Below are 23,821 nucleotides of genomic sequence, written 5' to 3'. Positions count from 1 at the left end.
AACTCTAATGCTTTAACACTGATGTTCTAAATGGCCCTGCGATTCATACTTATTAGACAAACCTTTCTTTCTGCATCTCTTATATTTTTTGATAATTGGCCATGTACGTTTCTAAGGGGCTCAACAGCTTTTCATGCCACTATACTAATAATTAAAGGTTTCTCACAGCCTTTCAGATTTCTCTTTACCTTCTTTTCTTTGATAAGTATAATTTGCTGTTTAATTTAGGGGCAGGGTGGGGGTGAGGAAAAGTAGTAGTGAGAGGCTGACTGAATAGGAAAATATTTTGTTTAACAAAATTCACTAATTTTAAGCAAATCTCTACTGCTTCCCCATTTTTGTCACTCCTCTTGCTGGGGACACCCTCCCTCCTGCACTGCCAAGAGAGAAGTGGGGAGGCAGGAGATGAGAGCTCTGCTCTTGCAGTGCTGGTTTGGCCCTTTGCTGTGCTCATGTCCTTATCCCCACTGCTCCTGTCACTCGAGGAGCTGATCTGGGACCAAGCCCTCGTGCAGTGGAGTTGGATTCCAGCTTTTCATCTCCCAGGTTGCTTTCAAAGGGACGTTCCTCCCAGAGCCTTTCTTAGCTCCATCAATCTGCCATCCAGTTCCCATGTCCTGTTTACTGGGGGCTGTATCAGGGTGTTTGTGCAACTGCTGCTTATGGTGTTCAGAAGTTTTGCTCCATTTCATGGGGTTTTGTCTCCTGCCTCTCCCTGTTCTTGACAGCTTTCCTCCTTCTGCCATTTGCATTACTTGAGTTTTTCCCTTTTATTTCACTTGGTTTTGTGTATGTTTGTTTTAATCCGGATTCTCCAGTTCTCAGACTAATATCTTCTATCCTCTGTCTTTGTGTTCTTTCATTTAATTTCTTCTATTGTTCCTGCTCAGGGAACCTGCTGGGGTGAGTGACATGTCTGGGGCTATCCTTGTCCCAGGCAATAGAACCATCCCATCTGGAGAACAACCCCAGGGGCATGATCCTGCACCCACAGAGAACCCAAGGACAAAGAGGTTTAGGCTATCCTGCTGGATCTCTTAGCACCACCCCAGGTGAGTATCACCATACCAATGGAAGGAAGGCACTGAGTCTGGGGCAAGACTGTTACTATTTGTTATCTCTGCTCAGATGTTGCCTACTTTGAGAGAGGTGTTTTAGGGCTCCTGGAAGCAGGGGCATGGGGGAGGATTGGGTCTGGGGCAGTGACAGTGCTGCTGGTCTCCATTCACACAGGTGTGGCTAACTGTGTTCAGAAGACCTTCAGTCTTCAATAAAACTACTCTGAAAAGTAGTACTCAACAGCTCCTATTCTAATTTTTAAATGAATTCACTCCAACTCCCTACCTCTTCCCGTGCACATAGGCTCAACAAGCATTAATGCTCATGTAGGATGTACGCTTTGAGTGACGTGGTTTAGTGGGCATGGTAGGGATGGGCTGATGGTTGGACTGGATGATCGTGGTGGTCTTTTCCAACCTTAGAGATTCTGTGATTCTATAGTGTATACTGTTAAACCCCAGTTCCTGAAGTCATGCAATGGGAGGCTCTTTAGCTTTCCTTCAAAAGAAAACATTCACACAGTTTTGCAGAGAAGGATGCACGTGTGACCCCAGTGCTCTGAGGTGCTTACACAAACATCCAATGCAGTTTTTTAAGGCTTGTGATTTTTACACTACCTCTTGAAGTGAGGAGGAGGTGGGAGCAGAGGGAAGAGCCGATCATAAATTTTTCCTGTTGGAGATGGGCAGCGTGGTGTTGTGCTCCTCCAGTTAACACACAGCGACCGTTTCTTATCAGCTCCGGTGCTGAATTGCAAAACAAGTTCATGCAGAAGTCATTCCATTTGCTTTTTTTTTTTTTTTTTTTAGCAAAGAATTCACACAACCTGTGATCTGTTCTGGGTTTATTCTCCAATAGGGAAGGAGAAAAAGACCGGTGATGCCTCTGTAGTGAATAATTCATCCCGTTCTCCTCACTGGGTGCTAAGTGACCCCTTTGCTTAGCTCCCGCTCAGGCTGGGGAGGAGAGCAGGACGTCTCCCATATCTCCGTTAGCTGCTGGGGGTTAATAGGGGCACTCAACACACACATGCAGGCTCTAAACAGGGTCAGGGGGCAGCCAGCACATTGCGACCTGAAATCTGGCAGCTTTTACTCATTCCAGGTTGGGTGACCCCATTTCTCTCTGGGTAACAGCCTTGCCCGGTACCCAGCATGGTCATCTTAAGCAGCAGAGTGTCTCAAGGTGTCTCTCCTCCTTCCCCATACCCAGTTGTCTGTCTCCCTCCACCACTTTGTCACCCTGATGCTGGTGAGTCCCTGCTTTCCTCCTCCTTCTCCCTAGTTGGTCCATTCATCATTTTCTCTCAGTAGTCCATCCTCCTTTCTCTCTGACTTCTTCTGTCTCTTGTTTCTCCCTCCTTTCTCTCTCTTTCGTTTTTCCCCCCTAGTGTCGGAACTTCTTTCTTTGATTCCTCCCCCTCCACCTCCCACCCTTTATAGTGCTGTTATCTGTGATTTTGGCAAAGAGCACATTTATTGGGGAGGAATATCCCCATGGCAACGCAGCAGATGGTGACTTTTGATTAGCTTGGCTTTTTTTTTTTTCCCCCGACTGCCAAATCACAATCCGTCTTTGAAATTAAATCAGGCTGTGATAGCATCAGTTGTTCTGGAGAGGGGACGAGAGAGAAACAAGACTGAAGTATTACAGCGGGAGCCAGGATGTAATGCAAATTCGTGTTTTTTAACCCCAGCAATAAAACCCCCTGTTCATTCCGGGAGCAGAAGAAACCACAAGAGAGGGAATAATAAAACAAAAAAATATATAGGATTTTTTTTTTTAAATGTTATCACCCCACATGGGCTCCTCACTCTGACCACAGCAGTGTGTGTCTCTGTAACGCTGATGTCACTGGAGCTGCTGGGCCTAATCCTGCGGCTGTTTAAGCACTGTTGAGAGTTTTCCTCTTGTCATGGGTGGTGGGGACAGGCCAGGTTCTCAGCTGAGCCATTGGAGCAACTATTTATTAATGGGGTGCAGCATCCCAAGTGGGAAGGAAAGCATTAGCAAGCAGCTCCTGGAGGGCAGTGGAGGAGGGAGGCGAGGGGAATTCAGGATAACACGGGGAAGTGGAGCAGCTGGAGAGGGCGGATGGCATCGGTAAGCCAAGATGTTGAGTGATCAAGGGCATGGGAAAGTGAGGAGCTGTCTGAAATGGCACCGGGGAGGTCTGAGCCTGGGGAAGGAAGGGTGCAAAGCTGCTGCCAGCCACGGAGAGAAAGTTACAGGGCATAGCTCCATGGAAGATGGGAAAGCAGATACCAGAGTAAACAGTAAGGAACTTTCTTGAATGCTTCAGAAGTGGGTGGTATTCAAGACCCATGAGCTCTTTTGCCTGGTGCCTTCTGGAGGGTGACCAAAGGTGAATGCAATTGAGTGCTAATCATAGCCAAACATAAAGGAGGGCTTGAAAATGAAAGCTGCAGAGAGGAGATGACTAATGGCCTGGCCATTTCATGGGAACTGACGCGGTGTCTCGGGCTGCGCGTCGCCGGGCTGCTATCTCCAATTACCCACGCAGGAGTTTAGAAAGAGGTTGTCTGTCTCAGTGCTGGCTCTTGGGGAGGAAGGGAGTTTAGTTGTAATGACTAAAGGTAAATAAAGGGCCACATCCAGTCTTGGAGGAGTTTCATCAGAAATGAAGTGCTTTTTCTATCTGGGGTTATGGTATGCCCATTTTCTGGTATTGTGGAGGGCAACCACACAGGAGCAAAAGATGCATCTCCTGGAAGAGCTCTGATCGTAACGTAGGATTCAAATCTGTGCCCTTCTGATCTGCAGAATCTCTGCATATATGGGATTGTCCCGTTAAGAGAAATAACTGAGGTCATCCCACTTCTTCCTGATAAGTACTCCATGCTCTCCTGCTTGCTAGGAGCTCTGGGCCACCACCACATCCTTCCCACTGCTTTTTCAGTCCAACCAGTGCCTTTTCCTGCTGCGCGGTGGGGGTCCCTGCAGGCTGTCTTAAGTTCTTCCAGGATAAGCCTTCTGGCCAACAGATAAAATTTTGCTGCAGATGTTGCTTCTGCTGGATAGCTCAGTTTGGGAACATTTTGTGTATGCCTTGAGTTACATCTGATGTTCTTTGAGGAGCAGATAAGATTTGGGTGCAGGAGATAAGTCAGGTAGAGATGCTGCTGCACCTTAATTGCCAGGAGATATCTCAGGGCCGGATCCTTCCCTGTGAGATGCAGGCACAGGGGAGAGCTCCAGCCTGAAGGGGCTCACGTGTTGATGGAGAGCATGGGAGAAGTGTTTCACAAGCAGAGTGAGATCTAAACCTGGTACTGAATCTCAAGGGATGTTTAACCCATGTTCCATTCTGTTTAGAATTTAATCCTAGATTAGACAAGAGTTTGTGGGTGCTGAGCATTTCTTCTTGCATTGGTCAGACAGCCACCACCCAAATGGCTTGACTTCTTGCCCCAGGCACCTTGCCAGTGAATGTTTGCCCTCAAATCTCTTTCCCCTGTCCATCCCTCACTGCCCTTGTACAAGTACTTTGCAGCCAAGCTCTTCTCTTCCCTCCCTGGCTGGCACCTGTAGGAACCACCCTGCCCCAAGCCACTGATCCCTGGCAATGTGCGGGAGGGCTGAGAGTCAGCACTGCCCTACGTCCTGTCCCCATAGCCCATCCCATCAGCATGGCGTGCGTGTCCCCAGCAGTCCCAGCACAAGCCTGGCATCTGCAGGGCTGCAATCCAGGCTCGTGGAGCTGCACAAAACAAACTGGCTGTGACACCGCCGCAGCGCGCTCGAGCCTCTCCAGCTTGACACCACATCATTATATATTGATGCCATGACACCAGCGCTCAAAATAGCATCAGGACAATTTGATTTCCTGCAGATCTCAGGATGGGGTCATAAAAACGGAGACTGTTCTGGAGAAATAGGATAGGGTGGAAATGTTTGTAGTGACATCACAGCTGCTTCCATGCCAATGGCCTCCTACTGCTGCAAACATGTGATTGTGATTTTGTTGCACGCTCCATCAGAAGAGAGCCAGGCTGGCCAGGGAGGGAGGAGAAGGGACGGAAATATTCAGTTCTTGTATCTTGATTCAAATATCTGACAATAGCTTCGCAGTCCTGGGGTGCTGAGTGATCAGGAGTGGGGCCACGGAGCTGCTGCCAGATCAGGGGGCTGCAGAATATAACTGGAGGCTGAATACGGACCTTTGGCTTTGTGGTGGAGGATGCTGCTCTGCACTGGGGTGCTTTGTTGGAGAGTTGGGTGGTCTCATGCTCACTTTTCCCTACTGGTCCCCATTATGTCTAACGTCACTCTTTTTTGCAAAAACCACCTTCAGGCCAGAAATATGGCTGCTAAAGCCACTGCATTGCTGTTGTCTTTAGGGGTTCCTCTTGTAGAGAAGAAAAGATCTCAGTCCTGGAGCTCTGCCACAGAGCAAGGAGCGGCAGCAAGGGGTTTAAGTAGCTGGGGAGAAGAGGAGGGAAGAAGGGAGAAAAGAGACGGGAAGAGGAGATAAACAGAAATCAGCCCAGGAGACAAAACCTTGCAGGAGAAAAACTCATTTGGTGACCCCACGAAAGGCTCTGATGACTGCGGAGCCCAGCTCAGAGCTGGGGGCATGGGAGAGTGAAGGGATCCAGCTAATGCACCCGTCCATCAGATTAGGCTGTCAGAAAACCCAACTGCTTCCATCACTGTCTGAGGAGAGAGACTCGCTCCCCACTTAATGTGATCGCAGTCCTGTTGCCACTCCAGGGAGAGGGGCCACCGCCACCACAGTGTGCAGCAGGCTGTGAGTTTAAAATCCTATTAGGCAGAGACTAACAGTTGCAAAAAGAAAGCAGGTATCCCCTAGTGGGGATTTAAAGATGTTTAGACATAATTGGATTTTCCAAGCAGATGTCATTATTGTTAAACAGTTGCCCACTTGATATGTTCAAGTTGTTGGCTGTAATTGCTAAAATTAGCAGGTCTGCGTAGAGCAAAGGTCAGTTGGTTAATATTGTGATTTAGTATTTTATGAAGTAATTCCAAATGCTTTTATGTATGTTTTTGTTTTTGCAGTCTAAGCCCACATTAAAGTAGATGTGGGGCCTGCTAATAAAATAATGACTCAGCCTCTCCGAGCTGGCTGCTGGCCGGGCTTAAGCCACCTCTGCTATGTGCTCTTTCCATTGCTCCAGCCCTTCATCAGGAGCCTTCAAGCTGCCCCCATATGCTGTGTTCAAGCAGAGCTCGTTCTCTACCAGCCCATTATCAGCTGAGCAAAGGCTCTGCTGTCACAGCTTGTGGTCCTCGTTGTGGACCAGCTGTGTGTGCAAGCTTACCACGCAGAGTCCCAAAACATGACTTTTTACAGGGACAGCACATTTCTGGAAGAGCCTGTCCCTTGCACAAGCAAATGATTTCTTCCAAGGCCATACTGGCAACGCTGGCTGAGATTTACTTTTGTAACACAGGCACGACCCATTTCCATGGATGGTTTGGGCACACCTGGCAGATTTCTTGCTATTGCAGGAATGTGGGGCTTTGCTACTGCAGTCCGACCTGCTCTCTTACCATCAGTCCTTTATGGCTGTCTCTCTTTTTTTTTTTTCCTTTCTTTTCTCATGTTTTTAATCTCCACTCTTTACTTGCAGGAAGTGCTAGAGCCACCGTGTGCCCTGCTGTGCACAAGGATCTGCATTCCTCCTGGACCCAGCGCTTACTGGGTGAGCAAGCTGGGTCTTTTCCCAACCCATGTTCCCATAATCCCAAGAGCAAGTTTTGGTGTGTGTGGCTGCCAGAGCTGCCACAGGAGCTCTCTGCTGCTGTGAGAGGCGATGGAAATGCTCTGAGTGAGGGATGAGAAAAGGAAGCACTTGCTCTTAGATGCTGTTTTATGTACTGATACCACAACCCAAGCAGCCTGGGTCTAGGATTTGTGCAGATCTGCCTATTTTGATCACAGATCAAGACATCTTGATGGACATGCACAAAAATATCAGATTAGGGACAAGACTGAAGCAAAGTTTTAGCCCTAGCAAGCTGAAAATGTTGAGGAGCTGGGAATTCAACTCTGGTCCCGATTTCAAAACATGCTATTTTGATCAAAGACCATTTCAGTTTCCGATGCAAAATTTGCTTTTTTTTTAAATAAACCCTTGAACTTCCTCCAAAGTAACATAAAGTAAGTTCAAATGGCTATCTCATATAGTGAGCACAGAGAATATTGGTAGGAATACGTATTCGTGTTTGCTCTGCCCAAAATAATCTTTGTGCACCAAACCCACAAATTCGTTGCAATCCCCAGGGCTCCAGTGCCTGCAGGGCTCCTCCTGGCTCCCAAACCATGGAGGAGCAGCAGACAGGGATCGTCCTGCTGGCTGTCCCTACTCCCATCACTGCAGGCTTCCCTCCGCAAACCCAGCAAGCCCTTAGGCATCCACTTGCCTCCCAGTGCTGTGTCCTTTTCTTATGGGAGAGGGACTCACGGGGACTTAACAGCCCTTAACATAGAAAATTCAGTTTTGTTCTGTTTTTTTGTTTTGTTTTGTTTTGTTTTGTTTTCCCAGACTGGGCATGGCATCAGTTTGTAAAGGGCAATTTGTGATGTGTTTTTCTTTTCAGAAGTAAAAGGTTTTTATTAAGTGGCAGCAGTATTCTGGATAATTTAACTTAGCGTTGGGAGACCTTTATGTATATCACCACTTTGCAGTCTCCTTCAAAGCACAGGAGACTGTTATTCCCATTTTACTGCAGAGGAAACAGATGCAAAGACCCAAATGCAGGCAGCAATTGCAGTCTGGATTAGAGTGAAAATGTCCCTGAAAACCAGTTCCACTCTCCAGGGTGACATCAGTGGGCAGGGCAAGCTGGGAAACTCAAGGGGATGTAGTGTGGGACAGAAAATAAAGCATGTGAGATTTTAAATGCCTAAGGTGATCTGGCCAAGCAAAAAAAAAGACTCTGCGGTTCATGTCAGCACAAGGGGAGGGTAGAAACGTGGGGAGCGCGTTCCTCAGCCCAGTGGAGGACGAAAGCAGCATGCTGCCAGACTGTGCAAGAAATGCATTGTGAGCTGGCTCTAGCAGCTGTGAGCAAGACAATGAGGATGGTAAAGCACCATCGAGCTCCCCATGTTCAGCTTTGCACAAAGAGGGAGCTAAATTCAGTCCCCTGGATTCTGTTTGCTTATGGTTTGAATTTAGCTGGCTTTGTCTGAACAGCTCCAAGCAGAAAGGGACCATAGGTTGTCCCAGTTCAAGACCCAAATTCACCTTCTGCCTGCTCATTTTCAGCCTCCAAACTATGCAGGGATCTCCAGACTTCTAGTTTTCAGGGCATTTTCGAGAAATACCCTATTTTTTTTTTTATGGAACAGCTTTTTCCTCCTTCTTTTCCTCACCAAAGTCTCCCCTTGGTTTTTCCCATGGCAGTCCCTCTCCTCTGGGTTCTTCATCACCCCTGAGCCTCCCCCACTTTCTTGCAAGGGTACAAAAAATGTTTCAGTGAATATATCTTGTATTCCAGTGCCCAAAGGCAGGACGTCCTTCACTCAGCCTCAGGATTGTGCATGACAGTCAGACAAGAGTCTTATTCTTCCGGCTAGCAGACTTGGACGTTTAAAAAGGGTCAATTTCAGGGGGTGGGAAGAGGGCCTCCAGCTTGTCATGGAGCTCTCGTACCTGTTCATCAGCCATCCTTTTGCTGTATTAACTAATTTGGTCTCTGACAAACTAGAAAAGTTGCTTTTGTGTATATTTACTGTATCTTTACTATATATCTCCAGAACAAACACTATATATCACCTTTCGTAGGATCAGTATAGTTCCTCTCCTTAATTTAGCATAACTCCTTACTTATCTCTACCTGTCAATAATATGTTCCAGGCTATTGAGAAGCTGGCATCAGTTGTGTCACGAACTCAGCTTTTATTAACACTGCTCACAGTAGATTCCATTCGTTGAGCAGTGAGAGCATGTCCCACAGCTTGCAGCTGACGTGTGCGCTGGGGGACGTTACAGTTTCAGGTGTTCTCTTCCATTTACTGACACAGACCTCAACTGGCCGTCTTCTTCGATTTCTATCCTCTCCTGCCCGTTCTCGATGATTTTCCGGGTGGTGATCCTCTTGCCATTGGTCACTTCAGTAGAGGTTAAGACTGATCTGAAATTGCACGGCCCAGCTGTTTCCTCAACGAAGGAGAAGATGGTCTGCCCATTGTGACCGAATGAAGTAAACGGCATAAAGGACTGCATCAAGCCAGAAAACAAACTGGAGCTGCTTCCTCTTCCACTGTTTCTGACGTTGTTGAAGAGATCCATCCCTCCAAAGACTTCCCTAAAGATATCTTCGGGGTCTTGGAATATGTAAGCGATATCAAAGAAGTTGTTATGGTCCCCTCTGGCACTTCTTCCTGTATGGGATCGGCTCTCCTTGACAGATCGGTCATAGAGCGATCGTTTCTGAGGGTCAGACAAAATTTTGTATGCCTCAGTGACAGCTTTGAATTTATTTTCAGCTTCCTCCTTGTTGGTGAGATTCTTATCAGGATGCCATTTTAGTGCCAGTCTGTGGTAGGATTTCTTAATGTCATCCGGGGAGGCACTTTTTTGTAGTTCAAGGACTTTGTAATAATCCACCATCTCAGGAGTGAGCTGAGACTGCTTGGAAGTTGCCTGGCACCTCTCTCTCACCACAGATAGGAAGCCTAGAGATGTCCAGTGCCCAGAGGCTCCCGGACACCCACTGCCACTGCGCTGGTTGGGGACAGGCTCAGTTGATCCCTTGCTCTGCTTTGTCCTTCGGTGTTACGGAGCCACATGGGAAGTTGAGTCCCGTGTTACAAGGTTGTTTCTTTAGAAGCCTGCTGTTCCCGGATCATGAGATTGTGACCTCAGAGTGGGTTCAGCCAATTGTTGCTCAGATGATCAAACCACATTCTGGGGTGGAGTTGGTTGTCATTGGCCTTACGCTGCCATTGGCATTATGTTATCAAACATTGGTTGTGTACATGATGTAGTTGCCCAATGTAGCTGTAATATCATAGCTCTGATGTGTGGCTTCATCAGGTTATTTTTTTTGTATGTGCCTGCCCAAAGGTGGGCTTCTCAGATACTTGGTATGGATCTATGTGCAGTCCAGGGAAGTGTAATGTCATCTGGGCATGTTACTTCTATAGGACATATTACCCTACAGCAGCAGCTGTAGGAAAGCTGTTGGCAGTTCAGCCACCCACAGTTTGGGGAGTGTGTTGAGAAGTTGGAGAAGGCTCAGGAAAGAGACCTAAGATGTGATTAAGGGTTTAGAAAACACGCTTGGAGTGACATACTCGGGGAAAGTTTCTTGATGTTAAGAGGAAGTTCAACACCAGCTTCATCATCTCCTGTAAGAACCTGCATGGAAAGAGATTTGATGGCACGGTGGTCTTCAGACTCTCAGGAAAAGCAGATGGAAGGTGGCACTAGCAAGCTAAAACTCCAGATGTGTTGCATGTCCTACACAGTGAAGGTAGTGAATTACTAGAACCTCCTCATGTGTCCATTTTTAAACCCAAAGCGGACCTTTTACCTAAAATAATGATTAGATGACATAATGTAAATTTATGCCCAAACCTAATGCCTCTGCAAGAACTTAGCTCCCATGAGAGTACCAAAATAAATGCCCAGAATGAAGCTCATTAACAACCTTAACTTCTTTTCTATGGGCTCTTTTGGATAGTTGGCCCAGGTACAAGAGGTATGCTGCATAAGGTCAGTACTGACAAGTTCAGTCTGAGGAGCTGAACTTTGCTGATCCAGTGTGAGGTTATCCTGCATCTGCTTCTATTCCCTGGTGCTGATCCAGTGTGAGGTTATCCTGCATCTGCTTCTATTCCCTGGTGCTGATCCAGTGTGAGGTTATCCTGCATCTGCTTCTATTCCCTGGTTTTGACATTCCTGTGGGAAATGCAATATCTTCACAGGGAATCATTGCGTGAAGGAGGTCTCCAAGGAAGTGCCAACAATGAGAACTCGGCTGTCTGTAACCCCGTCATAAACACCTACTAATGGCAGTGTGGGTTGCAGATCACTGCCCTCATTTCCATTATCCCACACTTTGGGAAGGAGTCAGCAGCTGATCATACCAAAGAGTGTATGCACAGCATATTAGCTGGCTGCTGTTCTAACACACGTTGTAAGTGTGGGGCAATGAAGCTAAGAGGAAGCCATGTCAGCCTGTAGAAAGCAATATGGTGGAGGAGGGAAGAAAAGCGTTGGAGACAATGGCCACTGGGGAATGGCTTTGCTAGGCTGGTTTTCTCTTTGGTCAGTGATGCGGCAGCACTATGGAGGTACTCGTCGTATTCTGGCCCTGTGATAGAAGCTGCGATTAGGCAGTGCAGTGCTGGTCTGGAGGCTGAGTGTCCACTGGACTTGAGGATGATTTGAGCTTCCCACCCACAAGCCACCAAAAGGTTCAGCATCTGCTATTCTCTGCCACTGTGATCTCTTTGCAGATGCTTGGCAGAAACTTCAGAAGCAAATGCTGTTCCTGCTCTCTGCTACCTAGAAGTGAAAACAGGATGTCAGAAACAAGTGAAAGGGCCCCACTGGAAGGTCCCAGGCTTGTTATGTGCTGCAGAGTGTAGGGTTGTGCATGGAAGGAAGGAGGAGGCCTCGCCTTGGGCTGTCTCTTTGCAAAGCATCTCCTCCCAGACTTGCTTTTGCTGCTGAGTGCCCATCACAGACTTGCTGGCGCAGTGGATTATCTGTCTTGGATTTAGTGCGTCCTACCCATCTGAAACATAGGGAATGTTTTTCTCCTGTCATCCTGTAGCGGGGGACGCTCACTGCCTGTCTGTCTGCTGCCTGCAGCAGGCATCAGAGATTAGCAACCATTCAACAGAGGCCACTGTTGTGAGGCAGAAGGGCTTGCAAAGAAGAAAGGAAGGGTTGAGGAGAGATGGGGAGAAAGGAAAAAGGGAGAGGCATGCACACTTCAAGTAACTAGACCCAAACTAGCCTGGCAGCCCCATCCCTAGAAACCAAGGCTTTGAAATGAGAAATGTTTTTCGTATCTCAAATCTCAAGTACAAACAATAAAAACCAGCCCAGACTGTGTTCTTTGAAGAGAAAGTACGAGTGACCTGAACAGTGGTTATCAGCAGCGTCATTAAGATAAACCCTTAACATGATTTAAAGCATCCGAAACTGAAGGCAGCACTTTCAGATACTAACAAAATGGTCTGACATTGGGGATGGAAATCAATAGTAATCTGATGTCACTAAAAATACTCAAAAGTGTCCCATGGCTGATGGAGGTGAGATTAGTGTAAATATTTGTATTCTAATCAGTGGCACGCGAGGGCTGGAGGCGGCCTTTCTGTCTATTTAATTAATGGAGTGGCTTTTTAAAAGGATCCTAATCATATGTGATTGTATCTGCTTATCAACATTTTTGCTAATTAGATGATATGGAGGCAGTCACTCTGCTAATTCCCTCATCCAAACAGCATATCCTGCACAGATAAAGTACAGTCTCTTTTTAATAAGAAACAATCATGAGACAGACTAACCTTAATGGTGCTTATTATCCGAGGATCTTTGGGATTTTCTCTTCTACCCTCCCCCTCCTTCCTTTTCCTTCAGTCTCTGCTTCAGTATGCCAGATGGATGCGGATGCGGCAGTCCCTGTCCCCTCGGCACCATCATGTCCCACTCTTCCCTCCCAGCCAAGCAGCAGTGGTGGGTCAGGTGGGAAATGAGGAGCCAAAGACAGGGCACTCAGGGGCAAAAGGCCCAAGATTTTGGTACATGGACCACAGGTGACCCCAGATTTGTGGCCCCTACCACTGATCTTGCTCCTGGTATCCCAAAAATGTCCTGGTCCAGAAAGAAGTGAGCATCTCTGAGACGTGAAACCTTTCTTCTGTTGCTGTTGTTACATTATAGTTGATTCTATTTTAAAAGGGTCTGAGAGCCAAGGGATTCTTGATAAGCATTTTCTCACCGTCTCCACTGATACCTTGACAAGGCTGGGTTCCTTTTATCTAAAACATGAGCCAGAGACATTTGTTCCAAGTCCTTTGGCTATCTAAACAAACACGCGTCACACTTTGTCCCACCACTCAAGCTGTCATCGGATGCCTCCTCTTAAGGCAGCTGTGCTTGTCCCCGCCTGCTCCCCAAGCCGTGGTCCCAAAGACCTCAACTATGGATGGGCACGTGAGCCTGGCCTCCTGTTGCATGGCAGAGTGACCTGCTTGCCTTCAGCATCAGGATTGAAAATAAATGGAAAATTTGCCCCCTCAGTGCAGAGGCTTGTGGTGAGATGAGAGATGGAAGATGGAGCTGGAGGAGGTCCTGGAGAGCTGCGACTGGATCCAGTTTTCTGAGCCTTGAGGCCAAACCAAGGTTAAGGCAAGAGGGCACTCGGCTTCTGGGTGGTGGCAAGGAGCAGGACCTCCGAAGAAACACCATTTTTTTGAGTTATGAAGCTAAAGAGAAGGCCTGGTCCTGCTTACTGGAGTCAAGAGGCCTGGCATGTTTTTTATGTTAGATCATGCCCAGGGCAAGACCTTGCTCCAGTCTTGGAAAGCACAAATGGTGATGGAACTTCTCTCCACGGACTCTGATCCCAGGAGAATTCAGAGCACTCCAGTTTCATTGCCTGGGTCATCTCCATGTGTCATCTGCAACATTGTCACCCAGGCATGGCTCTGCTGAGGCTGTACTCAGCAATACAGTTGGCCTGTCCTTCTACTATTCCTGCTCTCTGGCACAGTCCTGGACCCTTCTTCCCCTCCATTCTACGTGCAGGGATTAATTCAACATTGACCACTTTCCCAGAGCGCCGTCCCATTGCCAGTTCCATGACTGAGGTCTACAACTTGAAAAGAGGAGGAACATCTGGGCCAAGGACTGCTCTGCAAGCGGTTGAGTCCCGGGGCTTAATGAGGCTCTGCTTATCAGCAGAGCATGCTTATCTGGAGCCTGCTGCCGGTGTGGTGTACCTGCTCCAGCCCCATCGTGAGCGAACATGTTTTACCACCCAGTTGCAGGGAGCTGGGAGCGTGTGCGGGGTCAGGCAGCACGGCGCAGCCGATGCGTGGTAACTCGCGAAGCCACAGCAACTTTATCACTTCGCAACATCCATACATAGCCACAGCTTTGAATCTTCTCAGGGGAAGAAGGGATGATGAGTTACTGTCCTGGGATTTTTGCTCTGTCTCCAGTCAGTGGGAAGTGGTATGTGGAGCATTCATTTAATAAACCAGAGGGGAAAAGCTGTAGATCAGCTTCTCATTATTTCAGTGCTGGCTCACGCCATCGCTTGGGTTTGTGCCTGACAGTTCAGTGTGTTATTTGAGGCCACTGAAGCATTCTGCAGAAATGATGCCACCCTCTTCTGAAAGCATGGGGTTCATGAAAGCGGGGAGGGCCTGCCTCTTTTAGCAGCTTTATCATTGCCAGTTCCATCTCAATTTCAGGTTTGCAGAGGAGGTGCCTACTTTGGAGACCAGTTCCTGTCAAGAGCTACCACTCCAGCAGGAAACCTTCTGGAGATGGTTCTTCTGCTGAAGTAAAGCAGCTGTTGGGGGGTAAAAATGCACCTGTGAGGCTGGTTTGCAGGGGATGGCAATGTCCCGGGTCCTGCAATACTTAGCTGGTGATGTGCACATAGACCTGGTGCACGCTGTTGAGGGAAGCAGCGCCCTCCTCTTGAAGGCAGGAGAGATTATAGGGGATCATTGCTAGTGTTCACTCCCCACCCCACCCCCCACCCCCACTTTTTACCACCATGTAATAACTGCTCCTGGGAGTGGGGAACTGGAGTTGACCCCGCAATGAAGATGTCAGGAGACAAGTTTGGGTTCTGGTCCTGCCTGTGGATTCCTCATAAACGAGGCTGCCGGGAAGAGTGAAATTTCCACACTGCCTCAGCAAAGGTTTAGTCCAAGTTTATTGCCAAGATTAAAAGACTGGAGAATATAAATTGTAAATGTGATGACTTAAGAGCTCATAAATTCAGTATACAACCCCATTCCAGAGAGCCAGTGAGCAGTGCAGCCACGCTGCCTTGGGCTCACAAGCTGCCCTTGCTCCCTCCCAGTGCTCAAACCCGAGTTCTCCAAAGAGTCCTTCTGGAAGGAGGGATGGTCACCCCTCCCTGGAATCTATTGATGCAGCATTACCTGCTTGAGCTGCCAGAGTGGGAAAGATGAACATTTCTACTAATCCACAGGTTCTTTCACCAGTTTTCTGCTTATCCCACTCTTGTCCCCTTTCATGGAGCTGGGTGACCCCAGTGTGCAGAGGGCTTTGTGGGGATGTGCTGAACATGCCAGGATACTTTTGGGGTGAGTTGTGATGGGGTTTCTACAGCTGGGTCATGATTGGCTTTGAGTTTGTCCAGTACAGATTTCCTTTAATAACTTGCTTAGGTGTTAACACTTGGCCATTATGTCTTTTCCCTGCTTTTCCAAGAATGATAGGGAGTTAGAAACCATTCTGTCTCCAGGATTAGTCTAGTCCGCACCAGAGATGCAGATTTTGGGCTGCAAGCCCCAGAGGAATCAGAAGTGGGAATGCAGCACTTAGTGCCAACCTGCTGTCCTGCTGGGAGCAGAGCTTGTGACCACAGTGTGAGCAAGAAGAGATGGACAAAATCCTGGTGGCACACCAGGAGATGCCATGGGATGTCTTGCTCCCCAGTCAAGTGGATCGAGCAGCATGCAGTAAGTGTGGAGGGGATGGACTCAGCACTCCTTCCCTGCTGAAGTCTGTCTGGCAGCGTTTGGGTTTGGGACCTTCTCCTTCTACTTCCTTCCACCCAAACTCTTGAAAACTTTTCAGATTCACCCAAAACATTCATCATCCCTCATTGCTGCACTGCCGGTTTGTGTAACAAACAGCAACTGCCATTTCCTGGGCCTCGGTTCTGAAGGAGGAGCAGAAATAACATTTAACAGGCAGGAGCAGATGAGAAGGAGATAAAGGAATAAGGAGGGGGAGAGAAATGAGGGAGGGGAAGAGGAATGCAGAGGTATGTGGCTGCATGTTGTGCTGTGTTTATGCACAAACAGGCATGCTTATCGATACCCAGATGGGAGCATGTCTGTGTGGCTGTATCTCCTGAGGCAGCGGGTGCCCCTCGGCCGGTCAGCACAGCTGCAGCTGCCCCTTGGGATGCTGCTGCGTTATCAGGTTGCAGCAGGCAACCCTTGATCCTCGTCTCGTTGGGATCATAGCCCCTGAGCTCATGTGGGGCTCTCAGAGCCTCTCCCACAGCCTCCCTGGCTGGATGGACAAGAGGGGACAGAGGTGTCACTCGCTGGGGTGTGGGAGCTGGCATTGTCCCCATGCTTTAGTGGGACAACAGTGGGGTGAGCAGAGGACCTGGAGAGAGCGCTCGCTTGAGTCAATGTGGGCAGTGCAGGATGGGCCAAAACAGTCATTTCACCCCATAAATTGGGCTGTCCGGGTGGGTCTGTGTGCAGTATGCTGGGTAGACAGCCACAGTGTCTCCTCTCTTATTTTCTCTGCGTTTTTAAAGAGGAGTAAAAAAAAGCATTTTTACAACCTTCCTCCTACCTCCACTTCCCAGCACCCAGTCGCAATGACCACTAATCTTACGTGGCTCATAACTGCAAATTGCTCAGGAACTAATTAATTTGACAGTGTCGCGGCTGCCTGCCTTTTTCACCAAAAATCAATTAAGGGAGAACACATTTCCCCTTCCCCTCCCTCTCCACTCCATTTTGCAGAGGGGAGATGGGGCAGCGTGGACCAGCACCGCGTTCCCAGGGCTCCCGAGGGTCGGGGCGCAGCAGAGGGGGATTAGCAAAGTGGAGAGACGCAGCTTCTGCAAACAGGAGCGGGGCTGCTCCCCAGGGGCACGCGGCGGTGGGAAAGCTTGATTGCCACATGCAGCCACGCAGCACCACGCTCCTCCCCCCCACTGTCCCCACTCCCCAAAGACCCCCGTGAATTGTGTGTGTGTGCTGGGAGGGGATCGGCTGTCAGAGTGTTATTTATTTGCATGGGTAACGAGCCCCTCCAGAAGGGGCTGTGAGGGAGAGGTGGGTGGGAACTGTGGTGCTGCTTCCCTGCCAAGTGAGGGTAGAGGTGTTGGTTATGAAGGAGTAAGTGAGGAATTTGAGAAGGTGAATTTTGTGTTTTCTGGGAGATAGTGGTATGAATTGGAGTGGAGTCTAATGAGGATTTGGAGGCCCACCACTGCCCAAAAACGCAGCAAGAACAGAACTCCCGGACAGAGATCTGCCCTCCACACTTGCTCCTCTGGTTCTGCTTCCAGCTGGAAATGACATTTGAGTCTGGGGGAGGCACAATAGCAGGACTCATGCAGCCCCCAAAAACACTTTTCCTGGGAACAGGAGATGGCCCTCCCCAGGACACGGTGCTAAGACACCTGGGCACACCAGGTAAAACCTCCTGAGCATTATTTCTGTAAATGCCTCCATTTGGCCTGTATCACCTCCTCAGATCTCTATTGAAATGCCCTTCTATTAATAAATAACTCCATTCTCCATTACCCCACGTCCACTGCTCACATTGAAGTAACTGGGAATTCGGGTTTGGTTTTTATAGACATCAGAAATAGATTTTATCTTTATCGAGGGCTCTCCCTCCACCTCCCCAGCCTTTGTCCCATTGCACTGAGCACAGCAGTGGCTGGGTGCATCTCTCACTGGTGCTGGGAAGGATGGGCTTACAAGGGTCGGGTCCTTCCCTCTGTGCTGGTGAGCTGTGAGTACATCTCTGTAGCATGGCGTAAAGCACTTGAGAAGACAGGGAAGAAAATTTGAATGAAGTATCTGTGTATCTGAAATAGTTGGTTCTCAAGGCTTTTTTGTTTCATTTTGTTTTCTTTGGGAGGGGAATAGTCTGGCTTGGGAAATACCTATCAGGAATCTTCCTTGAATACAGCCATGACACTGAGCCACCACGTGAATGTGGGGAAGATTTTCTTTTTTTAAACTGCGGGTTGCAAACATTCCCTGGAAAATATTTGAGTTCTGAAGAGCATCAGTTGGTCGTGATTGGGCAGGGAAGTCACAGGGTGATGTTTCTATCCCTGGGTTGGATGGGAGTACGCTTTCTGGCAGAGAAATCAGTGCATGTGAATTAGAGTTGTGGCTTCCATGAATACTATCATATATGGATTTGAAGCTGATTTTCCAAGAGCAGTCATGCCAGGAAAACTTGCACTCTCATATTGCCCCAGGCAGCAAACACAAGTGACACAAACATGGCGAGGGTGAGTTCATTTACAACAGCAACTGTTAAAGAAAAAAAAGAAGAAGAAGAAGAAGTATGTGTAAAATCTGCCTTCCCTGCTCTCCCTCCCAGATACATGAGCTCCGAGGTCTGGCACTGGCAGTACGGCACGCGGGGACCGGCGCCGGCGCGCACCTGGGCGCAGGTAAAGCTGCATTGGGGTGGGGACTGGATTCCTTCCCAGCCCCTTTCAGCAAACAGCTCCTGCCCCGCAGCCCTGCGTGCCTTTGCCCTTATCTCCCTACGCGAGGCGAAGCGATAAGTGTTATTGGCCGTGGAGCTATGCATCCCTCCGAAGGTGCGCATATGCAAAATATGTTTCTTGCTAGAAATGGGAGCCTCCTTCGTGTAAGAGCTTAAAGATTTTTTTATTTTTTTTTTTAGAAATAAAAATTAAAAACCTGATCTAGTGCTTGATCTAGCAGTCGGCAACTCTGCCTGCAGCAGGGGGGTTGGATCTAAATGAACTTTGAGGTCCCTTCCAACCCAAGCCATTCTATGATTCTATGATTATATGTCTAAGAAAGTAAAAACACATTGAGAAATTGCAACATTAATAGTGCTAGATCTGTGTGGACCTTGTCTGTATTAACACAAACAACCACTCTATTTCTCAAGACGGAAGTACAGTCTTGGTCCAGGAATGGCCAAACCAAGCTGCACAGCAAAGACCTGCCTGGTCCATGCAGTGAGCTGTGGAGGAAATAACCAGGAGGTGAACAGTGGCAGCTCTAGCTGGGGCACACGCAGTCTCTACCACAGGAACATCCCGGCCCCTTCCCCCTCGTGTCATTGTCCCAGCAGGACATGGTGCTGGTCCAACCAGTGGCCATCAGTTGGGATCAGGTTTTCAGAGCTCAGGAGATGCCGCTGCCTTCTGCTGGGAGTTCATTGCATTTGTTCTAGTTCATGACTGCCGTCATTTTAACCCATCTCTTTTCAAGGAATGACTCAGCTCCAGAAAGGCAGGCAGTTATTTTATTCCCCGTGCTAGCAAGGAGAATCTGATGGTATATAAAGGGATAGGAGCTCCATTGTCTCTCCCTTACCCCAGGGCTGGGAGAAGCAGCTCCCATCTGTGTCGTGTCTCTGTTTTGTGAGGTGTATGAATGGGTCAGCTCACTGCTCTCCTTCCGCGTTCTCTCTTGGCAGCTCAGACTGCCCTGCAAAGCATCCACCAGCAGACCTGGAAACCTCCAGTCCAGGCAGTGGTTTCCCATCACTGTGCCATGTCTCTGCCTGTCCCCTCCGTGGGGGACATATAAGGGGTGAACAGGCATGGGGTTTTTTGGGGGGAAGTGAACCCCAGCTTCTGTCCCGCATTTCAACTTCCGTGGCCGACATCAAACGCGTTGCTGCAGCCCAAGCCCCCATGGGCCTGACAGAGGAGCAAAAAGAGAGGGCTGGAGGCAGCAGATCCTAATCTTTATTAAATAAGAACAAAGCTTATGCCGGCTAATGAGAAAAACAAACTGATGAAAGATCCGGCGAGCTCCTCAGAAGGACACAAAGAAATTCTCTCTGAACGAGAGCATGCTAAAAATATGCCCGAATATTTATTTTGCTGGCAGTGGCTTCACAGGCTCCAGATTCAATGCTGTCTCTTTGGAGACGGGCATAGTGATTTGGGAGCAGAGAGCTCCACACCATGCTGCATCCAGAGTTTTGGCAGTGCCAGGAGGTAGCCACCGGGTCTATGTGCCACTGGGCCCACGTCCCACTGGACCCATGTGCTGTTGGGCCTGCATGCTGCCAGGCCTATGTGCCACCAGGCCTGTGAGGACATAGGGGCACTTTGCCATCTTTTCGATGCCCCGTTCCTGGACGTGTTCAAGGCCAGGTTGGATGAGGCCCTGGGCAACCTGGTCTTGTGCCTGATGTAGTGGTTGGCAACCCTGCCCGTGGCACGAGGTTAGAATTAGGTGATCTCTGAGGTCCCTTCCAATCCAAGCTGTTCTGTGATCGTTTTGTGTTCGTTGTCTGGTGGTCTCATCCAGACAGAGTCCATGCCATATGAAATTGCTGCATAACACCACTGGGGGCTGCTCTGAAATCCCCTCCCCACCTCCCAGCCAACTCCATCTGAGCCCCACATCTCAGCTTTGCCCAATGCTGAACGTGGCTTAAAACGTCACTTCTAAAGGCAAAAACAATGCAGTTCCTCCTCCACCTCCGCTGACCATGAAACCTCAGCCCCTACTCTTTTAATGTCCTGTGCCTGAACTTGCTGCCAGCAGGTCAAGGGGAACATAATTTACTCAGGCTTTGATGCATTTGATACAGGTTGGGGTGGGAGGCAGGGGGGAGGGAGGTTGTCCAGGATGGGTTGGAAGGTGCCAGAGCCCTCTGCTAACCACGAGGTGCTGCCTGGGGGGGCTCTTTGCAGCGGGTGGGAGGCAGCAGGCGTTTGTCTGCAGGCCCCTTATCTCCTGCTCTGATGAGGAGATTGGGAAGGAGGGGAGGCTCTGCCCATTCTCTGCACTGCCTGGCTGAGGCTTCCTATTGCTCAGGCTACAAACCCCAAAATGCTGTGCCCCCCACCTCCTGCCCCTCTCTCTCCTCCAACGACCACCCTCAGCCACGTGCTGCTTGGTGTAGGACTTTCCGTAGGTACAGGAGCTGCATCCCATCCTGAAGCAAAGCAGGAGCTGACAGATTTTGCAAAGAGCCCCTCCCAACGGCATTGCTTTTAGATTACATCCTGCACCTCATTATGAGCACTGGGCCAGAAGCTGATGCTTCCCAGCACAGGTTGATTCCCTCCCCCCCTTTTACTTTTTTTTTAAATTATTATTATTTGGGAATTTGTTTTGTTTTGCTTTCAGGGAGAGGAAACAGAGAAAAAAGACAACACCCTCAGTGAGAACAGAGGTGCCCAGGCTCTGCCCTGACCCATGGCTGTTTAGCAGGAGGAAGCAAAGTGATGTGACCGCTGCGGTTTCGGTTCTCACTCCACCTTGCTGCCCAGGAGCCAGGACAGCAGCTTATGAGAGGAAAAGTCCTCGGAGCCAACCTGCACTTGGGGGAGATCCCGTAGCCCCACAGAGGGGCTGGAAATGCCAGGGGGGCTGGGAAAGCAGGACACCCCCGCAAACCCCACTCCAGTGTATTGATATTCAGTGCAGAGTGAGGGGTGTAAATTCAGTGCTATCTCCTGGCCGCTCGCCGTTTATGCCGTTCATTTCACATAGATGTCACTACTGCCTTATAAGCACTCCTCCGAGCCAGCCGCTTAAATGGACCCAGTGCATTATAGTAATGGAGTAACTGTATAAAAACAATGAAATCCAATCTCTTTAAACTGATTTGATGTCTGCCTGAACCACAACATTTCCTGCTAATGGCTTCCTTCATTTTGTAACCGTGATCTCCACCTGATCAGATTACAGCTGTTTTTAATTACAAAGCTAATAGAGTTTGTAGGCAGTGTCGGGAGGACGGCGCATGCCCCGGGCAGAGGGGAGCTGGTGGGGGCTTGGGGTGGCTGTGCTGACAGCCCACAGAGCAGAGTGTCACAACACCGGGATGGGGACAGCTGGGAGGGAAGGGGACAGAATAGGGATGTTGGTGCCATCTGACTGCTGCAGCTGATGGGGCAGGAAAAAGCACTGAGGATGACTGACAGTGGAAGAAGTCCTCAAGATTGATGTCTTTCTTATGGGATAGCGCAGTCAGCTACGGGGTTGGATTCCTCCACCTCAACCTGGATGGCGGAGCCCTGGGGAGCATCTGCGCAGCTCATCCTGGTCCCCAGAGGCCTCGTTTTGTCTGGCAGTTCGTTTGTGTGCTGATTGCTCCATTGCTGTGGGTTAGGAGCACAGAGCAGAGTAGTTGTCAGGAGAGAAGCAGGTTGAAATCTGTTACCAAATGGTGATGGCCAGGGATGTCTGATGCCTAGAAAACACTGGTGTGTTAGAGATAGTTCTGAGTAGCCCATGCTGGTATTTAGGATTCAGCTGATGTTGGGCTCAGCTGAAAAACGTCAGCAGGGAAAGAGAGCAGCATCTCCAGCTCGTAGCCAAGTCCTGCTGTGAGAACCTCCCGTTTGGGGTGCTGGAGTTGCTCACGTGCCTGCTAAGGCACAGTGATGAGCAATCCACTCCCAGCAGCTGGGGCAGGAGGAACCCCAGAGCCCCATGGCGAAGTGCATGCTGCTGAGACCCACTTTGGAGCTGCTCCCACTGCCTGCTTCATCACACTGCTGGGGATGCTCGTCCTCCACTGCCTTGGTGCCGGAGCTGCTCGTGCCAGGTGAGGCCTTGTAAATGATTTAGGGTCCACATCAAGAGCGCATCAATTACGTACCCTGAGACCTAATTATTTTGCTTGACAGGAGTCTCTCTCCTTAATTTCATTGTCTTCTCAGTCTCCCCTTTCACAGCAGGGCTGTGGATGATCTGCTGGGCACTGTGTCTCATTGTGTTTTCCTCTCCTTCTCAGTGTTGCCCAAACTCAGCTGTTTCCCCTTTCCCTTAGCGAAAATGAGCCTGGGACACAGTGCTGAGGCCGGGTGAGGACTGGGGCTGTGTTCCCAGAGTGTGGGCTTTGGGAGGCTCTGGGGATGTGCTGTAGTGAGCTGGGATGTGTTTGTGCTTTACAGAGTCCTTTTTGCTGCCTGGGTGCCCACCAGCAGCCTGGCACAGGATGATGCTGAAAGCCCTCATCAGCCACACCAGCGCTTCTCCTCTTCTCCTTGCACCTCTTCCTTCATCTGAACTTTTAAACCCTGTGTCTGGTGCAGCTTTTTGCAGTAACTCAAGCCACAGAGAATCATTAATAACGCACTGTTTTCACAGTGACATCAACAGGAGCTGCCAAAACACCAAACACCAAGAGCCAGTCCTGCCCAGGCGAGCAGAACGTGGGGATGCCCCATCTCCCCCCCATAACTCGGTATGTCTTTAAGCGTGTTTATTTTTCAAGCCTTAAAACTACCCTGTCCTAAAATAAATAAATGGAACTAATACCGGGAGCCTAGGATTTTAAAGCAACCCTACAAAAACAAAGCAGTGCGTGCAGATCAGTTGTCACCAGCAACCGTGCAATAACAAAATAACACACGCAGCCCCATGCAATGCTGAAGCAACCACTGTGTGCTTGCAAGAGGGGAGATATACTTTCCAGCATCGGCCTTCATAAGACATTTTTCTGCAGTAGATCTCAGGAGATGAGAGGGGGTGTAGGAACCAAACTGCATTGGGCAGTGCAGCTTCAGTGTTGGGCACGAGGCAGGGTCATTGGCCATGCAGTCAACGCCACTTCATTGGCACAGTTTTAACAGCCTGAGAAAGGAAAAGGACACGAGGTTTTGTGATGAAACAGGAAGCTCCCTCAAATCCTGGAGCCTTTGAAGAATCGTCAGTGGAATGAGAAGCTGAAACTGCTCTGGGTTGTGGGGCAGGAGGGGCAGGGGGACATGGGAGGGAGGCGCTGAGCACAGACCTTCCCAACTCCCACACTCTGCTCTTTGTTCCCCTTTTTTTTTTCTCTCTCTCTCAATTATTTGAGGCTTTCTCAAT

The 23,821-nt window shown here is 49.1% G+C and overlaps 1 protein-coding gene and 1 long non-coding RNA gene across 51 annotated transcripts in view; one reads left to right on the top strand and one right to left on the bottom strand.

Moving 5' to 3' along the window:
* LOC110404654 overlaps positions 1–23,821 on the top strand; it is a 124,716-nt gene that overhangs the window by 84,609 nt on the left and 16,286 nt on the right. For 45 of the 50 annotated variants that reach the window (XR_002442406.1, XR_002442392.1, XR_002442418.1 and 42 more), the window contains 4 exons: positions 891–1,052; positions 18,375–18,447; positions 21,128–22,553; positions 23,099–23,195. This is a non-coding gene — a long non-coding RNA (uncharacterized LOC110404654). Of the gene's footprint in view, positions 1–890; positions 1,053–6,677; positions 6,750–14,491; positions 15,740–18,374; positions 18,448–21,127; positions 22,554–23,098; positions 23,196–23,821 lie in introns of all 50 variants that reach the window. The other 5 variants (XR_002442410.1, XR_002442416.1, XR_002442409.1 and 2 more) reach the window with 5 other exon arrangements.
* DNAJB8 (DnaJ heat shock protein family (Hsp40) member B8) lies at positions 8,928–10,261 on the bottom strand. Its single transcript, XM_021409109.1, has one exon. It carries the CDS (start codon positions 9,663–9,665, stop codon positions 9,039–9,041), a length of 627 nt encoding a protein of 208 aa, XP_021264784.1. The 5' UTR covers positions 9,666–10,261; the 3' UTR covers positions 8,928–9,038.

The sequence above is a fragment of the Numida meleagris genome, chromosome 11, assembly GCF_002078875.1.
Source record: "Numida meleagris isolate 19003 breed g44 Domestic line chromosome 11, NumMel1.0, whole genome shotgun sequence".
In the NCBI taxonomy this organism is placed as follows: domain Eukaryota; kingdom Metazoa; phylum Chordata; class Aves; order Galliformes; family Numididae; genus Numida; species Numida meleagris.
Note: the sequence above shows the minus strand (reverse complement) of the source record. Positions and strands in the feature narration are given on the sequence as shown.

Bases quoted from the DNA above. Each gene is read 5' to 3' on its own strand.
- DNAJB8 (XM_021409109.1), bottom strand. From the start codon at position 9,665: ATGGTGGATTATTACAAAGTCCTTGAACTACAAAAAAGTGCCTCCCCG.